Below are 20,168 nucleotides of genomic sequence, written 5' to 3'. Positions count from 1 at the left end.
GGAGTCGGTGGGATAATAAGATCCTATCATTGGTGTCGGTGGGATAATAAGATCCCATCATTGGTGTCGGTGGGATAATAAGACCCAATCATTGGTGTCGGTGGGATAATAAGATCCCATCATTGGAGTCGGTGGGATAATAAGATCCCATCATTGGAGTCGGTGGGATAATAAGATCCTATCATTGGTGTCGGTGGGATAATAAGATCCCATCATTGGTGTCGGTGGGATAATAAGACCCCATCATTGGTGTCGGTGGGATAATAAGATCCCATCATTGGAGTCGGTGGGATAATAAGATCCCATCATTGGAGTCGGTGGGATAATAAGATCCTATCATTGGTGTCGGTGGGATAATAAGATCCCATCATTGGTGTCGGTGGGATAATAAGACCCAATCATTGGTGTCGGTGGGATAATAAGATCCCATCATTGGAGTCGGTGGGATAATAAGATCCCATCATTGGAGTCGGTGGGATAATAAGATCCTATCATTGGTGTCGGTGGGATAATAAGATCCCATCATTGGTGTCGGTGGGATAATAAGACCCCATCATTGGTGTCGGTGGGATAATAAGATCCCATCATTGGAGTCGGTGGGATAATAAGATCCCATCATTGGAGTCGGTGGGATAATAAGATCCTATCATTGGTGTCGGTGGGATAATAAGATCCCATCATTGGTGTCGGTGGGATAATAAGACCCAATCATTGGTGTCGGTGGGATAATAAGATCCCATCATTGGAGTCGGTGGGATAATAAGATCCCATCATTGGAGTCGGTGGGATAATAAGATCCTATCATTGGTGTCGGTGGGATAATAAGATCCCATCATTGGTGTCGGTGGGATAATAAGACCCCATCATTGGTGTCGGTGGGATAATAAGACCCAATCATTGGTGTCGGTGGGATAATAAGATCCCATCATTGGAGTCGGTGGGATAGCAAGATTCAGTCTTGAAGTTGGTGGGGTAATAATACTCACTCACTGGTGTCAGTGAGATTAAATGCCCCCAACGGTTGGGTGTCATTGAATATGAGTACAATAAAAACCCACCGTTGCATTGGAGAACTTCTCCTTCAGGCAGAACTTTTCTGTGTCAGGCCAGAGATCCCCCCTCCGGAGCTGGAAGGAACTCAATTACCGCAGAGATTGAGAGCCGGTTCACATCAGAATACGGTGTGGAAAGGTGAGTCCCATGCGCGTTTCCCACACATGAATGTGAAAAGCACCCCCCCTCCCCCATGCAATGTTCTACACATCAGAGGATGATGTGTGGAGGAGGTGACATGATCCCACCATCCAGTCCACACAGAGTGCTGGGACCCCCTTCACTTATAATAAGAAGACATTATTACCTCCTTCTCAGTGGACACACACTCTCCAAACTCACACTGCTTCACCAAGTTTCTTGGAAAAAGAATCTCCCTCCTAATACTAATTCCGGGCTTCAACAAAATGGCCGCCGTCCCTCCGCTCTGAGGTCAATTTTTTCTTGTCAGACTAGCATCCCCTAGTGGTGTCTCCGTTTCCACACAGGCTCTAAGCGTCTAGAAGACGGTGTCCAATCACGCCGCTGGGGGTAACTATGGTAACCAGGAAGCAGCATTGTTCACCTGGGCTGTACCGTAGAGCATTTCCGGTGTGGGCGGAGCATAGAGATGATAGAGAAGAGATAGGCAGATGTGTGGTGTTGATGGATTCGATTCATCAATGATAACTAGATTATCATTCTTCTCTGCAGAGCTGGCCAGAGCAGCCAATCAGATTGTTGGTGTCATTGTTCTGGTGCAGATCAGGAGATGAGAGGAAATGTCTGGTTATTGTGGTAACTCCTCCCAATTCATACTTCTGGCCAAATGTCCTCTGTGTTATGGAAGGAGGAAAGTCCTCCAGCTGGGATATTATTTGTGCCCACCAATGCAGCTTCATGCCCACCACATGCAGCCTTGTGCCCACTGCCCACCACGATGCAGCCTTGTGCCCACCAAATGCAGCCTGGTGCCCACTGCCCATCATGATGCAGCCTTGTGCCCACTGCCCACCAAGATGCAGCCTTGTGCCCACCATGATGCAGCCTTGTGCCCACCAATGCAGCTTCGTGCCCACCATGCAGCCTTGTGCCCACTGCCCATCATGATGTAGCCTTGTACCAACCATGATGCAGCCTTGTGCCCACCATGATGCAGCCTTGTGCCCACCAATGCAGCTTCATGCCCACCAATGCAGCCTTGTGCCCACCAAATGCAGCCTTGTGCCCACTGCCCATCATGATGCAGCCTTGTGCCCACCATGATGCAGTCTTGTGCCCACCATGATGCAGTCTTGTGCCCACCATGATGCAGCCTTGTGCCCACCATGATGCAGCCTTGTGCCCACCAATGCAGCTTCATGCCCACTGACCACCATGCAGCCTTGTGCCCACTGCCCATCATGATGCAGCCTTGTGCCCACCATGATGCAGCCTTGTGCCCACCAATGCAGCTTCATACCCACTGCCCACCATGCAGCCTTGTGCCCACCAAATGCAGCCTTGTGCCCACCATGATGCAGCCTTGTGCCCACCAATGCAGCCTTATTCCCACCAATTATTTAGGCATCTAGATGTGGTGATGTTCAAACCAAGCATCAGTAGATGTGCGCAACTTTCACAAGAAACTGTATTTTTTAACCACTTCTCCCCCGGACCATTTGGCTGGCCAAAGACCAGAGCACTTTTTTGTGATTCGGCACTGCGTCGCTTTAACCGACATTTGCGCGGTCGTGCGACGTGGCTCCCAAATAAAATTGGCGTCCTTTTTTTCCAACAAATAGAGCTTTCTTTTGGTGGTATTTGATCACCTCTGTGGTTTTTATTTTTTGCGCTATAAACAAAAATAGAGCGACAATTTTGAAAAAAATGCAATATTTTTTACTTTTTGCTGTAATAAATATCCCCCCAAAAATATATACAAAAACAATTTTTTTCCTCAGTTTAGGCCGATACGTATTCTTCTACATAATTAAAAAAAAAAAAAAATCGCAATAACCATTTATTGATTGGTTTGCGCAAAAGTTAAAGCGTCTACAAATTAGGGGATAGTTTTTTGGCATTTATATTAATATTTTTTTTTACTAGTAATGGCGGCGATCAGCGATTTTTATCGTGACTGCAACATTATGGCGGACACTTGTGACACATTTTTGGGACCATTGTCATTTTTACAGCGATCAGTGCTATAAAAATGCACTGATTACTGTAAAAATGACACTGGCGGTGAAGGGGTTAACCTGTAGGTGGCCGCTGAAGGCCTCAAGTGTGTCCTAGGGAGTGATTTCTAACTGTTAGGGGGCGTGGCCACGAGTGTCACCTCACTGACCACTGTTACCGATGAGAGGGAACAGACGATCAGTGACATGTCACTAGGAAGAACGGGGAGATGTTGGGCCAGATTCAGAAAGAGTTATGCCTGCGTATCAGTGATACGCCGGCATAACTCACACTTTGCGCCGGCTTAGCCGGTTTGCAGCAAAGATCTGACAGGCGTAATTGTATTACACCGTCGGATCTTAACTGCAATTTTAAAATGGCCGCTGGGGGCGTTCTCGCTGATTTACGTCGACAATATGTAAATCAGCGAGATACGCCAATTCACGAACGTACGCGGGCCCGACGCAGTCACTTTACGCCGTTTACGTAAGGGTTTTCCCGGCGTAAAGATAAACAAGCCCCCTAGGTGGCGTATCCTATGTTAAGTATGGCCGTCGTTCCCGCGCCGAAATGTTGAAATTTAACGTCGTTTGTGTAACTCGTCCGTGAATAGGGCTGGACGTCAATTACGTTCAGGTCGAAACCAATGACGTCCTTGTGACGTCATTTAGCGCAATGCACTTCGGGAAATTTTAGGGACGGCGCATGCGCATTAGGTTCGGCGCCGGAACGCGCCTAATTTAAATGCTTTACGCCCCCTACCCGGCTGATTTGAATTACGCGGGCTTGCGACGGGGGATTTACGCTACGCCGCCGCAACTTTACAGGCAAGTGCTTTGTGAATCAAGCACTTGCCCGTAAAACTTGCGGCGGCGTAACGTAAATGCGATACGTTACGCCACTAGAGCTCTGAATGTACACTGTGGTATCTGACACCAAGCCCGTCCTGTAAGTTGTGAGGTTGGGCCTCCATGGATCGGACTTGCTCTTCCAGCACATCCCACAGATACTCAATTAGACTAGGCTTAGATTAGTCAGCATATACACCCTGACCAGCCAATGGCTTCCGCAGCTGCCGAGTCTCCTGTGAGAGAGGGGAGAGAAGAGCAGTGGTGCTGCATACAGGCACAACGCTGGATTGAAATCAGGCTCAGGTAAGTATTTAAGGGCAGGCTGGGGGTAGGGTTGCCATTAGGGTTGTCCCGATACCGATACCAGTATCCGTATCGGGACCGATACTGAGCATTTGCGGGAGTACTTGTACTCCCGCAAATGCCCCCGATGCCAGATCCGATACTCAGCCCCCCCCGCCGCCGGCAGCCGCCTCCGCAACGCCGCCGCATAGTTAATACGCGCGGGGAACATTACAGCTTTCATTTGAATAGCTGTAGTGTTCCCCGCCGCGTATAGACACTCCCCCTTGCTCGGGATTGGACGGGTGATCTGTCCAATCCCGAGCAAGGGGGAGTGTCTATACGCGGCGGGGAACACTACAGCTATTCAAATGAAAACTGTAATGTTCCCCGCGCGTATTAACTATGCGGCAGCGACATCTAGGTATGGGGGACATGGCTGAATCTATGGGGGGACATGACTGCATCTGTGGGGGGGGCATGGCTGCATCTGTGGGGGGGCATGGCTGCATCTGTGGGGGGGCATGGCTGCATCTGTGGGGGGGCATGGCTGCATCTGTGGGGGGGCATGGCTGCATCTGTGGGGGGGCATGGCTGCATCTGTGGGGGGACATGGCTGCATCTGTGGGGGGGGCATGGCTGCATCTGTGGGGGGGGCATGGCTGCATCTGTGGGGGGACATGGCTGCATCTGTGGGGGGACATGGCTGCATCTGTGGGGGGGACATGGCTGCATCTGTGGGGGGGGACATGGCTGCATCTGTGGGGGGGGACATGGCTGCATCTGTGGGGGGGACATGGCTGCATCTGTGGGGGGGGACATGGCTGCATCTGTGGGGGGGGACATGGCTGCATCTGTGGGGGGGACATGGCTGCATCTGTGGGGGGGACATGGCTGCATCTGTGGGGGGGACATGGCTGCATTTATGGGGGGGACATGGCTGCATTTGGGGACACATTTAAAAAAAAGTATCGGTATTCGGTATCGGCGAGTACTTGAAAAAAAAAGTATCGGTACTTGTACTCAGTCCTAAAAAAGTGGTATCAGGACAACCCTAGTTGCCATCTTTTCATTAAAGTGGAGGTTCACCCTAAAACAAGTATATACCATTCCATCCAGCATACTGCCGACATGTACAGTATTTTTTTTTTCCGCTGTACATACCGTTTAAATCGTTCTTTTTATTTTCAGACTCCCGCGGGGAATAGGCGTTCCTATGAAGAGGCGTAGATGATTGACGTGCGGCCAAGGAGCGTCACGCGTTCCGAAAATAGCCGAACTAGGACTCGGCTATATACGACGCCTGCGCAGTTAGCTCCTAGTCTGTGCACAGGCGCCGAGTCCCAGTCCGGCTATTTTCAGAACGCGTGACGCGCCTTAGCCGCACGTCAATCATCTACGCCTCTTTATAGGAATGCCTATTCCCCGCGGGAGTCTGAAAAGAAAAACAATGATTAAACGGTATGTACAGCGAAAAAAAAAAACAGCATACTGTACATGTTGGCAGTATGCTGGATGGAATGGTATATACTTGTTTTAGGGTGAACCTCTGCTTTAAGCCAAACCCGAACACTTTAGCTGCGCACAGTAATTTTTTATTTATTTTTTTCCAATATACACTATAGGATTGTAAAAGACTTGGGACGCCCCGAGAGGAGCAGTAATGCAGTGCCGTGATGAACAGTAGGTGTGGCCAGATGGTTGGTCTTCCCCCCAGTATAAAGTCATAGCCAAATGTTCTACATCCAAGTTGCACTTATCCAAATTTTAATGACTTTGAAGTCCTACACATGTCTGACGAAGGGGTCCTGCATGGCTCCGAAACGTTGCACCTTTGTGATGTGATCTCTTTTCATTAAAAATTTCTGGACAAAGTTTGTTGATCCATGGTGTGCTGGCAAATATGTACACTACAGATGTGAATGGAGCCTTAAAGTGGATGTAAACCTAATTCATGAAATTTGAGCTGGGCATGTATATCTGTAGTGTTTACTTATCTCTCTCCAAAGCCCCGAGTCCCTTGTCTTTCTGCTGCTCTGTTCTTATGTTATCAGCATGATAACTTATGACAAGTTCTCCGACAACTGAGATAAAACCAGCCTGAAAATTGTGTCGGGATGGGTGCTATAAATTGATTAGCAGAGAGCTGGTCCATTCACAGCACAGCTCTCCTTCCTTTCTTTGCATGTTGAGAGGGGGTGTGTGCCTTTCCTCCAATAAGCTGTCACAGTGTATAGCAAGAATCCACAACCATAGGTGAACAGGAAGAAAAAATCTCTCTAATACAATCTGCACTTTCTAAAGAATATAGCAAGCTGAAGACAGCAGATACTTATGTAAGGAGGTTTGTTTCATCTCTGTAGCATCTGAGGTGCTTCGCTTCACTGGGTATATGTGAGAGTTTACATCCACTTTAATGTAATTTATTTGCATTAAATGTATTAATAGTCTTAACCCGAGCTAAAAGTCCATATACTTCATCTTACTTGCTGTTCTCTGTAGTCCCATAGCCGTTTATCTGTTTCCAAGCTTGCAGCATAGTTTCCTCCCAAGTACTATAGTAGGCTTGATAAAGGGGCAGGACTGCCCCGAAATGTAAAGCCATGATCCCACGCATGACGTGTGTGTGTGATGTCACTCATTGCTTGGAGTCCTAGATACTTCTCTGCATCACTCTGCCTGTTACGGCACAGAAGACCAAGAGCACTGCATTCCATCCGCTTCCTTGCAGCGCTCTGCTTAGCCTGGCCGCATCCCTGCCAAACTCTGGAGTAAGATACAGGCATATTCTCACATGGTTACTTGCTCACTGTTATATCCATTCAACTGGAGAAAGTGCAGAGAAGGGCAACCAAACCCATAAGAGGCATGGAGGAGCTGAACTATGAGGAAAGATTAGAGGAAAAGAGATTAAGGGAGGATATGATCAACATGTACAAATACATAAGAGGTAGTGAACTTGGTGTTGAGTAATTCATTTTAAAGGTCATCACAGCAGACAAGAAGGCACTCTTAACCACTTCAGCTCCAGAAGATTTTACCCATTTCCTGATCAGGCCATTTTATTGCGATATGGCACTGCGTCACTTTATCTGACAATTGTGCTTTCATGCAACAACGTTGTATCCAAATACAATTGATGTTTTTTTCCCCCCCCACAGAGCTTTCTTTTGGTGGCATTTGATCACTCACATCCAATTTGCCCAAGTGTGAACCCAGCCTAGGCCTGTCTGCATTTCGGGCCTCTACAAACTCAGTAGTGAGTGCCTAAAAATTGAGAGCAACTGAGCATGTGCAGAGTAGGGTGAGACAGAACCACGTCTTCTGGGGGTCCCTCAGCAGATGTCTTGGCTCCCCCCGCAAGGGCTCAACACCTTCATGCTTGCTCGCATGGTGTTGAGTTATTTTGGGGGTTCACTCCCGTGATATAGTGGCGCCCATAGCCGCCGACTGTATAATTTTGCCCCGCCCCCATCATTGGATGTGATTGACAGCAGCGCCAGCCAATGGCTGCGCTGCTTTCAATCCATCCACTGTAACCAATCAACGGCCAGGTTCAACGGCGAGGAGGATGACGGGGGGAGCACAGGATTTGAGGAGTCAGGTAAGTATAACAGGGGGGGCTGGTATTGTCGGATGTTTTTTCACCTTAATGCACAGACTGCATTAAGGTGAAAAAACTTTTACCTTTACAACCCCTTTAAAGTGTTTGTTAACCCCCTCCCATAAAAGCAAATTAAACAGCACAGTGCTTGTGCTGGGTAACCTGCCCCTCTCTAAACTGTAAAAAACCTGCCCGTTTCTGTCACTTCCTGTGTCCCCCCTCTCTGTGCTGACCACGATAACCAGGGCTGCTGAGCCCTGACCACCGTGGTCAGTTTACGTCCCTCCGTCATCCGCAGCCCTGCTCTTCTCTCCTCCCCTCACCCCCCAAAAGACTGCAACAGGTCTTCTTACATTCATGCCTTTGAAGCTAATAATCCAACATCTATCGGATGGTTTTTTATATATATTTATTGTTATGAAATAAATTTACTTATTTTTCTATATTTCATTCCACTCAATTAGCACCGCTAAAAAGTCCCGAAGGGTTTTCAGGTACCCTCTCTCACCCCCCCCCCCTTTTCTTATATGCTCAGAATCAAGTCGACGCATGCTCGGAAGCATTGAACTTCATTTTTCTTGGCTCGTCGTAGTGTTTTACGTCGCCGCGTTTTGGATGGTCGGAATATAGTCTGACAGTGTGTAGGCAAGACTGATGGATGTCAGCTTCATCGGAATTCCGACAGAAAATTCCATTGGATTTTATTCCATCGGAATTTCCGATCGCGTGTACGCGGAATAACTAGCCAAAACTGTGCAAAAATGTGCGAAAAAAGCACATAAAAACACACACAAAAAAAAGGAGAAATAAGCTCAATAAAAATGAACAAGCTTCTTCAAGCTTTTAGGCAGAGAAATAAAAGCTTAAAATGCATGTAAAAGCATTTTTTTTTTTTTAGATGCAGTTTGTATGAGCCCCAAGTCTTTCTTAGTGAGAAAATATAGTAGACACAAATACAGGACTATAATACAATTAAAATCTTTACTGGCATTTGGTGCGATTATGATAGAAAAGAAGCTAGTTCAACATGTTTAGGAGCATTTTTTTCCAGCTGCCCCCGAACTCTCCTCTATGTCATCTTATCAGTACATCTACACAGGGTCGTTTATAGTCCTTTCCAGTTTTGGAAAGCAAATAAAAAAAAAAAAAAAAAAAAAATGCATTCAGGACAGATGTTCAGAGGCTTTTGAATTGCCAAACGCCTGTAAACGCAGTAACTCGCGTTCGGCTGCGTTTTGTTTACACACGTTTTTCATTTTTGACGATTAAAAAATAAATAAAATAAATATAGGATTCTAAAACAAAAACGCGGCATGCAAACACGGCAAAACTGATGTTTAAAACCTCGGTTTCCATCTGTCGAGTTGATTCGTTCAGGAGAGGTTATAAAACTGTACATTAAGCCCTAGTTCTTTTAGATCAAAGAAATGAACTTTGGTCTGTAAATTAGGTCAGTTTAACCACTTAACGACTAAACCTTTTTCTGACATTTGTTGCTTACAAGTTGAGATCAGTATTTTTTGCTAGAAAATTACTTAGAACCTCCATTATATATATATATATATATTTTAGCAGAGACCCTAGAGAATAAAAAGGCGGTTCTTTCAATATTTTATGTCGCACTGTATTTGCGCAGCAGTCTTTCAAAAGCAATTTTTTTGGGGGAAAAAAAAAAACACTTTAACCGCTTCCCGACCGCCGCATGTAGATATACGTCAGCAGAATGGCACGTACAGGCACATTGGCGTACCTGTACGTCCCTGCCTTTCCGCGGGTCCGATCGGGACCCCCCCCCCCCCCGCTACATGCGGTGGTCGGATTCCCTCGGGGAGCGATCCGGGACAACGGCGCGGATATTCGTTTTGTAGCCGCTCCGTCGCGATCGCTCCCCGGAGCTGAAGAACGGGGAGAGCCGTATGTAAACACGGCTTCCCCGTGCTTCACTATGGCGCTGCATCGATCGAGTCATCCCTTTTATAGGGAGACTCGATCGATGACGTCAGTCCTACAGCCACACCCCCCTACAGTTGTAAACACACACTAGGTGAACACTAACTCCTACAGCGCCCCCTGTGGTTAACTCCCAAACTGCAACTGTCATTTTCACAATAAACAATGCAATTTAAATGCATTTTTTGCTGTGAAAATGACAATTGTCCCAAAAATGTGTCAAAATTGTTTGAAGTGTCCGCCATAATGTCGCAGTCACGAAAAAAATCGCTGATCGCCGCCATTAGTAGTAAAAAAATAAAATAATAAAAATGCAAAAAAACTATCCCCTATTTTGTAAACGCTATACATTTTGCGCAAACCAATCGATAAACGCTTATTGCGATTTTTTTTACCAAAAATAGGTAGAAGAATACGTATCGGCCTAAACTGAGGAAAAAAAATGTTTTATATATGTTTTTGGGGGATATTTATTATAGCAAAAAGTAAAAAATATTGCATTTTTTTCAAAATTGTCGCTCTATTTTTGTTTATAGCGCAAAAAATAAAAACCGCAGAGGTGATCAAATACCACCAAAAGAAAGCTCTATTTGTGGGGAAAAAAGGACGCCAATTTTGTTTGGGAGCCACGTCGCACGACCGCGCAATTGTCAGTTAAAGCGACGCAGTGCTGAAATTTCGCCTGGGCACGAAGGGGGTTTATGTGCCCAGTAAGCAAATGGTTAATTAAAATAAAAAAAACACAAAACAGTAAAGTTAGCCCAATGTTTTTGTATAATGGGAAAGATGTTACGTCGTAAGAATCGATCTTTATTCTGAGCCCAAAAAAAATAAATTCTCACTTTGCCCAGAATCGTGCAGCTCTACAGTGCAGTCAGTGCAACCCTCAGCCTTTGTTGTTTCAGTTTGACCACAAAACATAGGAGTCATCTTATGACAAAGATTAGATCTAGAGTCACTGGGTAAAAGAAGAAGATCAGGGGCTAGATTCACGTAGCTGCGCCTCTTCTTACGGCGGCGCAGCGTATCGTATTTATTCTGCGCCGCCGTAAGTTTGAGAGGCAAGTGCTGTATTCACAAAGCACTTGCCTCCTAACTTACGGCGGCGTATCATAAATGGGGCTGGCGTAAGCGCGCGTCATTTAAATGATGTTGAGGGGGGCGTGTTTTATTTAAATTAGGTTGACCCCACGTATTTTACGTTTTTTTACGAACGGCGCATGCGCTGTTCGAGAAAAAATCCCAGTGCGCTTGCTCGAAATTCCGACGCAAATCGTCATTGCTTTCCACGTGAACTTAAATTACGTCCAGCCCTATTTGCAAACGACGTACTAAATTCAAATTTTCGAACGACGTCCATACTTAACATTGGCTGTGCCACCTAATAGCAGGAGCAACGTTACGCCGAAGAAGCCTCACGCAAACGACGTAAAAAACTACCGCCGGGCGCACGTACGTTCGTGAATCTACGTAACTAGGAAATTTGCATATTCTACGCCGAAAACAACGGAAGCGCCCCTATCGGTCAACGTAATATTGCACACAATTATACGGCGCCGCATTCAAGTTACGTCGGCGGAGGAAGCCTATTTTTTAGACGTTTCTGCCTTTGAGAATCGGCGTAACGATATGCCGACGCAGATTTGAAATTACGGCGGCATATCTGGAGATACGCCGCCGTAATACTATGCTGAATCTAGCCGGAGATGTGCAGACATGGCTTCTACTCCGTGTGCACACGCTGATGCCTGATCAGGCACATCTTCCAGGAAAAACATTTCCCGCACTCCGAACAGGAATATGGCTTTTCCCCGGTGTGAGTTTTCCGGTGTGAAGCAAGATTTGCCGAGGTGGAAAAGCCTCTTCCACAGTCGGTGCAGGAATACGGCTTCTCTCCGGTGTGACTTCTCTCATGCGTATTGAGATTGCTTCTCTGAGTAAATAATTTCCCGCACTCCCGGCACGAAAAAGGCTTTTCCCCCAGGTGACATATTTGGGGTTTTGCAAGTCCATCTTTGTCAGAAACACATTTACCCAAGTCGGGCCAAGAGCATACCTGCGTTTTCTTATGCGTCTTAAGACTGGACAAGTCGCCAAAACATTTCCCACATTCAGGGCATGAGTATGGCTTCTCTCCCGTGTGTGTCCTCTCGTGTCTTTTAAGACTATGCGACACAGAAAAACATCTTCCGCATTCCAGACAGGAAAACGGCTTCTCTCCCGTGTGTACGCGTTCGTGGTCGATCAAGGCTATCTTCCGGGGAAAACATTTCCCACATTCAGAACATGAAAATGGCCTCAATCCGGCGTGAATTTTCTGGTGCATGGTTAAAGAATATTTCTGTGAAAAGCATTTTCCACATTCAGGACATGAAAACGGCTTCTCGCCAGTGTGCGTTCTCTCGTGTTTAATAAGAATAGACGATTGGGTAAAACACTTCCCGCACTCTGAACATGAATAAGGCTTTTCCCCCGTGTGATTTCTTTGGTGCATCTTAAGTTGAGCTTTACAAGAGAAAATTTTCCCACATTCGGAACAGGAAAATGTCTTATGTGTAGAGGAACCAGATGACAGATCTGCGCCATGAGGTGTTGGATGGATATTTTGTCTTTCTTCCGAAAAATTCAATGTGATGTCCTCATCTTCTGTTTTACCAAATGCAGATATGACAGAGATTTTTTCAATGTTATAGTTTCTGTGTTGTCCACCTATGGGGAATAAGAAGTGACAACTATTCAAGTGTATGTCAAGCCAAAAATGTATATTTGGGTAGAGTAGGAAGCGTTATATTGCGGTCAGTGTTGCTATTGGAGAGTTTCTTTAACCACTTCTAAGCCAGACCTATTCTGGCACTCCTCTCCTACATGTAAAAATCATCATTTTTTTGCTAGAAAATTACTCAGAACCCCCAAACACACACTATATATACACACACACACACACACACACACACACACACAGGTGATACTCGAAAAATTCAGCTCTTCTGCATAGTTCGGTCTCATGTCTCTCATGTATCTCTTGGCAATGCCTCAGATTCTCTATGGGGGTTATAGAGCGGGGCTATAATCGTTCTTATGGTGCACAGAATCAATGGCTGAAAACAAGGATATCCGAATGATGCCAGTAGCTGCACCCATCATTCAGATATTCCCACTGAAATTCAAAGACTTCGTATGATGTCCTTGGGCTGGAAGTGGTTACAATCTGTATTTTTTGCTAGAAAAATTACTTAAAGCGGAAGTAAACCCATCCATAAAACAGTTTCATTTCTGTCATTTTTCATTTTAATGCACACAAACACAATATAATACTCACTTGGTTGGTAAAATATAAAACATGATGTTACGCCGAGTAAATAGATACCAAATGTATCATGTTTTAAAATTGTGCATGCCTGTGCAACGGCGACAAACCACATACATTTTTATCATCCATAGGCCAGGGCTTTAAAATGTTTGCTTTGAATCTAGTAGCCCGCTAAGAAAAGTTAGCCAGATTACCCCCAAATCCCTCCTCCTAGTACAAATCATCTCTCCCAAATCCCCACCAATAGTACAAATCCCTCCTCTAAGCACACCCCACTCCAAATGACCCTTTTCGGCACAAACGGAAATACTTACCTATTCTGAAGTCGCTCCAAATCACATGATCAGCTGTTTGGTAAAACATTGTAAGCAGGACAGAAAGTGGGGAGGAATCTCTCTAAGGGAGCCCATGGTTACCAGTTAAATCCCCCTTTTGGGGGTGCCAACTCTTCCTCACACTATACAAAACTAAAAAAAAGTTGTCATAAGAGGCAATGTCTTGAAATATAAGTGCAGGCGTCAAGATCAAGAATTCACAGTTTTACAGCAGCTGATTTACCAACCCAACATCTCATTGTGGAAAATCTCTGTAATAATATTTTAATTAGCCCATAAAAGATAAAATTATCTTATAAATCATAACTGTATTTAGCGATTACTACTCCCTAGTGCTGATTACTGTAGGAATTTTCTCCTTTTTAAACCTAACTTATTCTTTAATGTCTCTCCGGGATCTGTGAATAAAGATGAGAGTGAAGCCCTCTGTACTGAGATGTATGAGAGACCCCAGAGAGCGTGTGTGTGGGGGAGGGGAGACTGGTCACGTCTCTTGGCTGGTAACACACAATGACATGATGTGAGGAGGAGAGCCGGAGTCTAATGGAGGCTGATGGCTCCTGACCCCCCCCCACTGGGCACATACTGTCTCCCCATTACTGTCTACTGACAGAGGAGGGGGGAGAAGAACAGATTGTTGTAGTTACTGAACAAGGAGAATCTGGGACTCTTCTCTGGATTGAGATTGCATTCACACCTGAGGGACGCAACGCGTTTGGCACCAAAGTAGCTTATGTGTTTTTGCAGGTTTTTTTGTTTGGAGTGCTATTAAAAAAATAAGAGATTGTTGTAGTGACTGAACAAGGAGAATCTGGGACTCTTCTCTGGATTTCGTTTTTATTACTCACCTGTGCTGATCTCTGGAGGGATCTCCTCCTCTTTAATCCTCTCAAGTCCTTCTTTCTCCTCCTCCTCAGCTTTGATGTCTTCCCAAATCTCTCCGGGGTCTATGAATAAAGAGGAGAGAGTAAAGCCCCCCTGTACGGAGATGTATAAGAGACCCCAGAGAGAGTGGGCGCAGGGTAAGAGAATGGTCACGTCTATTTGCTGTTAATAATTACCTGTGCTGATCTCTGGAGTTTTCCCTTCCTTACATAGATCATCACCTCTCACACATGACTCTTCTGTTTCTTCTTTCACTTTAACTCTTAAAGATGCATTCTTAAAAATACAAATATTACAATAATTCACTATGAATTGTATAAATTCTTTAGTATATTCAATAAAATGTGAATTAAAGTTACCTGATCGTCCTGAGGGATCTCCTGATGTTCCTGTGTGGAGTCCCGGGAATACAGAGGACGGGGACATCTCTCTGGGGAATTTCTGTTACTGGATCCATCTGTAGGAAACACACACTGACTGAATACATTGTTTCTATATCAGAGGATGTGTATCTAGGGGGATCCTCAATACTCTTCTCTCCTTTACAAGAAATGAAAGTCTCCTCTTACCCGGTGATGTGAGGGGCGGCCGCTTCTCCATCATGACGTTCCTGTAGAGATCCTCGTTTCTTTCTATATACCGTACTCCAACTTTTCTGTACGTCTCTGTATATGAAATATGGGGGGGGGGGGGGGAGGGGGCTTAAAAAAAAACTCACAAAATCATAAGAAAAAAAAAAACTTACATTTTACCTTGGAAAATAAATGTAGATAATAGCACGGTACAGTTTTTGTCCCCTCTGTCTTGGAGAGGACGGTTCCATTAACAGAAGTCAAAGCATACAGTAGAGCTGCACGATTCTGGCTAAAATGAGAATCGCACATTTTTTTGCTTCGAAAAAAAGATCACGATACTCACGGCGTAACATTATCTTTCACATTATACCAAAAAAAAAATGTATTTATTTATTTTTTATTAATTGAAGTGTATTTTTTGCCATAAAAATGCATTTGAAAGACTGCTGTGCATATACAATGCGACATAAAATATTGCAACAACTTTTATTTTATTATTCTCTAGGGTCTCTGCAAAAATAATTATATTATATATATATATACACACACACACACACACACACACACACACATATATATATATATATATGTGTGTGTGTATATTAGTGCTGTCAAACGATTAAAATTTTTAATCGCGATTAATCGCATTAATGTCATAGTTAACTCACGATTAATCTATCTAATTTATGACGAATTTCCCCACAAATATCGCACAATTCTGAAAGTGATTATAATTTATTATCGCTGTTTTCTAGCTGATCTAAAACCATTTTTGACATAAAGGGACACTTTTGGACAATCTACAGTTTTTCAGGCAGAAAGAATAGTTTTTATTTTATAAAAGAACATGTAGGGCACTGGGCAGACCACTAGGGACAAGGGGGGGGTGTATTTTTTTACATACAGTACTGTAATCTATAAGATTACAGTATACTGTGTGTATTGTGTTTGTTTACTTTTTTAAATTTGGCGCCGTTCTCCGCTCCCGTGCGTTGTAACGTCGCAGGGAACGGAGATCGGCGGCACACAGGCACTGTGAATCGAGCGAGGAGGACCCGCCAAGCAAGGAGGACCCGCCAAGCAAGGAGGACCCGCTCGATCACACAGCGGGGTGGCATCGCTGGATCCAGGGACAAGGTGAGTAACTTGCCTGTGAATCCAGCGAGAAGGTAAGCCGCGCCGCGCCGCTGCACACTCTGCATGTCCACCCCGAGGGCTCCTGCGTTAATCGCGCGATAAAAATATTGACGGCGTTAACATGGGTTTGCGTTAACGCCGTTAATAGCACATTAGGGCTGTGCGTTAAACGCGATAACTGCTAAGAGTGGGCGGAGAGTGGGCGGAAGAGCGGGCGGAAGAGCGGGCAGAGAGTGGGCGGAAGAGCGGGCAGAGAGTGGGCGGAAGAGCGGGCAGAGAGTGGGCGGAAGAGCGGGCAGAGAGTGGGCGGAAGAGCGGGCAGAGAGTGGGCGGAAGAGCGGGCAGAGAGTGGGCGGAAGAGCGGGCAGAGAGTGGGCGGAAGAGCGGGCAGAGAGTGGGCGGAAGAGCGGGCAGAGAGTGGGCGGAAGAGCGGGCAGAGAGTGGGCGGAAGAGCGGGCAGAGAGTGGGCGGAAGAGCGGGCAGAGAGTGGGCGGAAGAGCGGGCAGAGAGTGGGCGGAAGAGCAGGCAGAGAGTGGGCGGAAGAGCGGGCAGAGAGTGGGCGGAAGAGCGGGCAGAGAGTGGGCGGAAGAGCGGGCAGAGAGTGGGCGGAAGAGCGGGCAGAGAGTGGGCGGAAGAGCGGGCAGAGAGTGGGCGGAAGAGCGGGCAGAGAGTGGGCGGAGAGCAGGACAGGCGGAGAGCAGGATGGGCGGAGAGTGGGCGGAGAGCAGGACAGGCGGAGAGCAGGATGGGCGGAGAGTGGGCGGAGAGCAGGGCGGAAATCAAAGCAGGAGGCAGCCCTCGGCAAGTAAAATAGATTTTGTAAATGCTGAATGAATACTGTCACTTGTACACAGTACACACTATCTCACATTGCATAAGTGCCAGCCACCTGTCAGTGCCTATAAGCATCAGTGCCAGCCACCTGTCAGTGCCAATAACTGCCGCCTATCAGTGCCAGCCACCTATCAGTGCCCATAACTGCCTCCTATCAGTGCCAGCCACCTGTCAGTGCCAATAACTGCCGCCTATCAGTGCCAGCCACCTATTAGTGCCAATAACTGCTGCCTATCAGTGCCATCTAACAGTGCCAGCCACCTATCAGTGCCCATAACTGCCACCTATCAGTGCCAGCCACCTATCAGTGCCCATAACTGCCGCCTATCAGTGCCAGCCACCTGTCAGTGCCCATAACTGCCACCTATCAGTACCATCAGTACCACCTGCCAGTGCCCATAGGTGCCACCTATCAGTGCCCATCAGTCAGTGCCACCTATCAGTCCCCATCAGTCGGTGCCACCTATCAGTGCCCATCAGTCGAACTGACACTTGGCTTTAAAAAAAAAGTATTGGTATTCGGTATCGGCGAGTACATGAAAAAAGTATCGGTACTTGTACTCGGTCCTAAAAAAAGTGGTATCGGGACAACCCTAATATATACCCACACAATATATATATCACAATAAGCGTATATTGATTGGTTTGCGCAAAAGTTTTAGCGTCTACAAAATAGGGGATAGATTTATAGCATTTTTGTTGTTTTATTTTTTTACTAGTAATGCCCGGTGATCTGCGATTTTTAGCAGGACTGCGACATTGCGGCGGACAGATCGGACACCTGAATATTTTATGACACTTCTTTGGGAACCGGTGACATTATTATAGTGATCAGTGCTAAAAATATGTACTAATGACACTGGCAGGGAAGGGGGTTAACATCAGGGGCGATCAAGGGGTTAACTGTGTTCCCTCAGTGTGTTTACTAACTGTATGGGGGGGGGGGGCTGCCTCGAACAACACATAGCAGAAAGACAGGATCTGTGCCTCATCCCCTGTCAGAATGGAGATCTGCCTTGTTTACTTCGGCAGATCTCCGTTCTGTCTCTGCGGGGCACGATCGCGGGCGAACATCGAGTCTGCCGGAACCACCGATTGGCTCCCCCGCTGGCCAAATCGGAGCATGCGCCAGCAAATGCTGGTGCACGAATCGCTGTACCGGTACGGCGATTTGCGCAGCCGAGCCGCCTTGCCGCAGTACATCTGCATCGGGTTGGTCAACGACACAACATGCAAACTAAAATGCATCTCATTCCCAACACACACTTTTTAGGGTGACCAGTCCCTTTGGCTTCCAGGAGACCGCCACAAAATACTAGGTTTTTCCTATGGCTTTCCAGAGACCAGCCCCAGCAGAGCCCCCCATCTAATGTTCTACACATCAGAGGACTTGCAGGAAGATGATGATGTGTGTAGGTGACATGACCCCTTTCTCTCATAATAAGAATATATTATTATTACCTCCTCCTTACTGGACACACACTCTCCAAACTCACAACTCCTCACCACGTTTCTCTCTCAGTCCAAACACTTCCGGGCTTTAACACAATGGCCGCCGTCCCATACCATTCTCAGGACACTTCCTCTAGTGACGTGACAAACCAGCGCCCTCTAGTGGTAGTTTCCTTGGGCTTTAGATGGCGGGGTCCAATCACGCCGCTGGACGTCACTCTGGTAACCCGGAAGCAGCGACGTTGATGTGGGCTTACTATAGAGCGGAAGTGAGGAGTGCTTCCGGGTGTGGGCGGAACACAGATGATAGAGAAGAGATTTAGGGAGATGTGTTGTGTTGATGGATTCATATATTATCCAGTCTGAGCTACAATGATAATTAGATCTCAGTACTGAAGTATTAACATTAGAATCGGTAGTGTTCCCCCAGAGCAGCCAATCAGATTGTTGGTGTCATTGTTCTGGTGCAGATCAGGAGATGAGAGGAAATGTCTGGTTATTGTGGTAACTCCTCCCAATTCATACTTCTGGCCAAATGTCCTCTGTGTTATGGAAGGAGCAAAGTCCTCCAGCTGGGATATTATTTATTATATCAGTAGATGTGCTCAACTTTCACAAGAAACTATAATATATATACTACATATATACGCTCATTGGCCACTTTATTAGGTACACCTGTTCAGTCGCATCGTTTTGGAAGAAAACATCAGCTGGGGACTTTTTTAATTAACCACTTGCTTACTGAGCACATATACCCCCCCCTCCTGCCCAGGTGAAATTTCAGCTTCCGGCACTGCGTCGCTTTAACTGACAATTGCGCGGTCGTGCGACGTGGCTCCCAAACAAAATTGACGTCCTTTTTTCCCACAAATAGAGCTTTTTTTTGGTGGTATATGATCACCTCTGCGGTTTTTATTTTTTGCGCTATAAAGAAAAAAGAACGACAATTTTGAAAAAAAATACAATATGTTTTACTTGTTGCTATAATAAATATCCCAATTTAAAAAAAAAAAAAATATTTCAGTCTAGGCCAATACATATTCTTCTACATATTTTTGTTAAAAAAAAATCGCAATAAGCGACTGGTTTGCGCAAAAGTTATAGCGCCTACAAAATAGGGGACAGAATTATTATTTTTTATTATTTTTTTTTTTACTAGTAATGGCGGCGATCTGCGATTTTTTTTATTGGGACTGCGACATTATGGCGGACACATCGGACACTTTTGACACATTTTTGGCACCATTCACATTTATACTGCGATCAGTGCTATAAATATGCACTAATTACAGTATAAATGTGACTGGCATTGAAGGGGTTAACACTAGGGGGTGAGGAAGGGGTTAAATGTGTGCCCTGCATAGTGTTCTAACTGTGTGGGGGAAGGGGGGTGACTGGGGGAGGTGACCAATCTGTGTCCCTATGTACAAGAGACACAGATCGGTCTCCTCTCTCCCTGACAGGACGCTGTCTCTGTGTGAGCCGGCAATGAGAAATGATCTCATATGTTTACATATGAGATCATCTCTCATTGGCCGCACAGATCGCCTATCAAACGGCCACTCCGATTGGCCGTTCACGGCGATCTGTGATTGGCTGTGTCCAAGGGACACGGCCAGCACAGAGTTTCCCCGCTGCGTGCTCGGGAGCGCGCGCAGGGAACGAGGAAAGGGGCGGACGTCAATTGACGTCCTGTTGGCTTTTCAGGTCCGCGCTGTAGCCGTCATTCGGCTATAGCGCGGGCCTCAGGTGGTTAATATC

At 46.1% G+C, this 20,168-nt stretch overlaps 2 protein-coding genes across 6 annotated transcripts in view; one reads left to right on the top strand and one right to left on the bottom strand.

The window, feature by feature from the left end:
- The window catches only part of LOC120909863 (zinc finger protein OZF-like), a 46,698-nt gene extending 28,089 nt beyond the window's left edge, over positions 1-18,609 (bottom strand). For 2 of the 5 annotated variants that reach the window (XM_040321611.1, XM_040321612.1), the window contains exons 1-5: positions 18,417-18,609; positions 14,979-15,074; positions 14,769-14,866; positions 14,586-14,685; positions 14,373-14,471 (exon numbers count right to left, since the gene is read on the bottom strand). In XM_040321611.1, coding sequence (XP_040177545.1) covers positions 14,373-14,471; positions 14,586-14,685; positions 14,769-14,866; positions 14,979-15,012 — 331 coding nt within the window. In that variant the 5' untranslated portion in view covers positions 15,013-15,074; positions 18,417-18,609. Of the gene's footprint in view, positions 1-14,372; positions 14,472-14,585; positions 14,686-14,768; positions 14,867-14,978; positions 15,075-15,161; positions 15,274-18,416 lie in introns of all 5 variants that reach the window. The other 3 variants (XM_040321613.1, XM_040321614.1, XM_040321615.1) reach the window with 3 other exon arrangements.
- LOC120909931 (oocyte zinc finger protein XlCOF6.1-like) overlaps positions 1-20,168 on the top strand; it is a 487,791-nt gene that overhangs the window by 176,166 nt on the left and 291,457 nt on the right. The gene's annotated exons all lie outside the window — the stretch shown is intronic.

This window comes from Rana temporaria, chromosome 8, assembly GCF_905171775.1.
Source record: "Rana temporaria chromosome 8, aRanTem1.1, whole genome shotgun sequence".
Lineage (NCBI taxonomy): Eukaryota > Metazoa > Chordata > Amphibia > Anura > Ranidae > Rana > Rana temporaria.
Note: the sequence above shows the minus strand (reverse complement) of the source record. Positions and strands in the feature narration are given on the sequence as shown.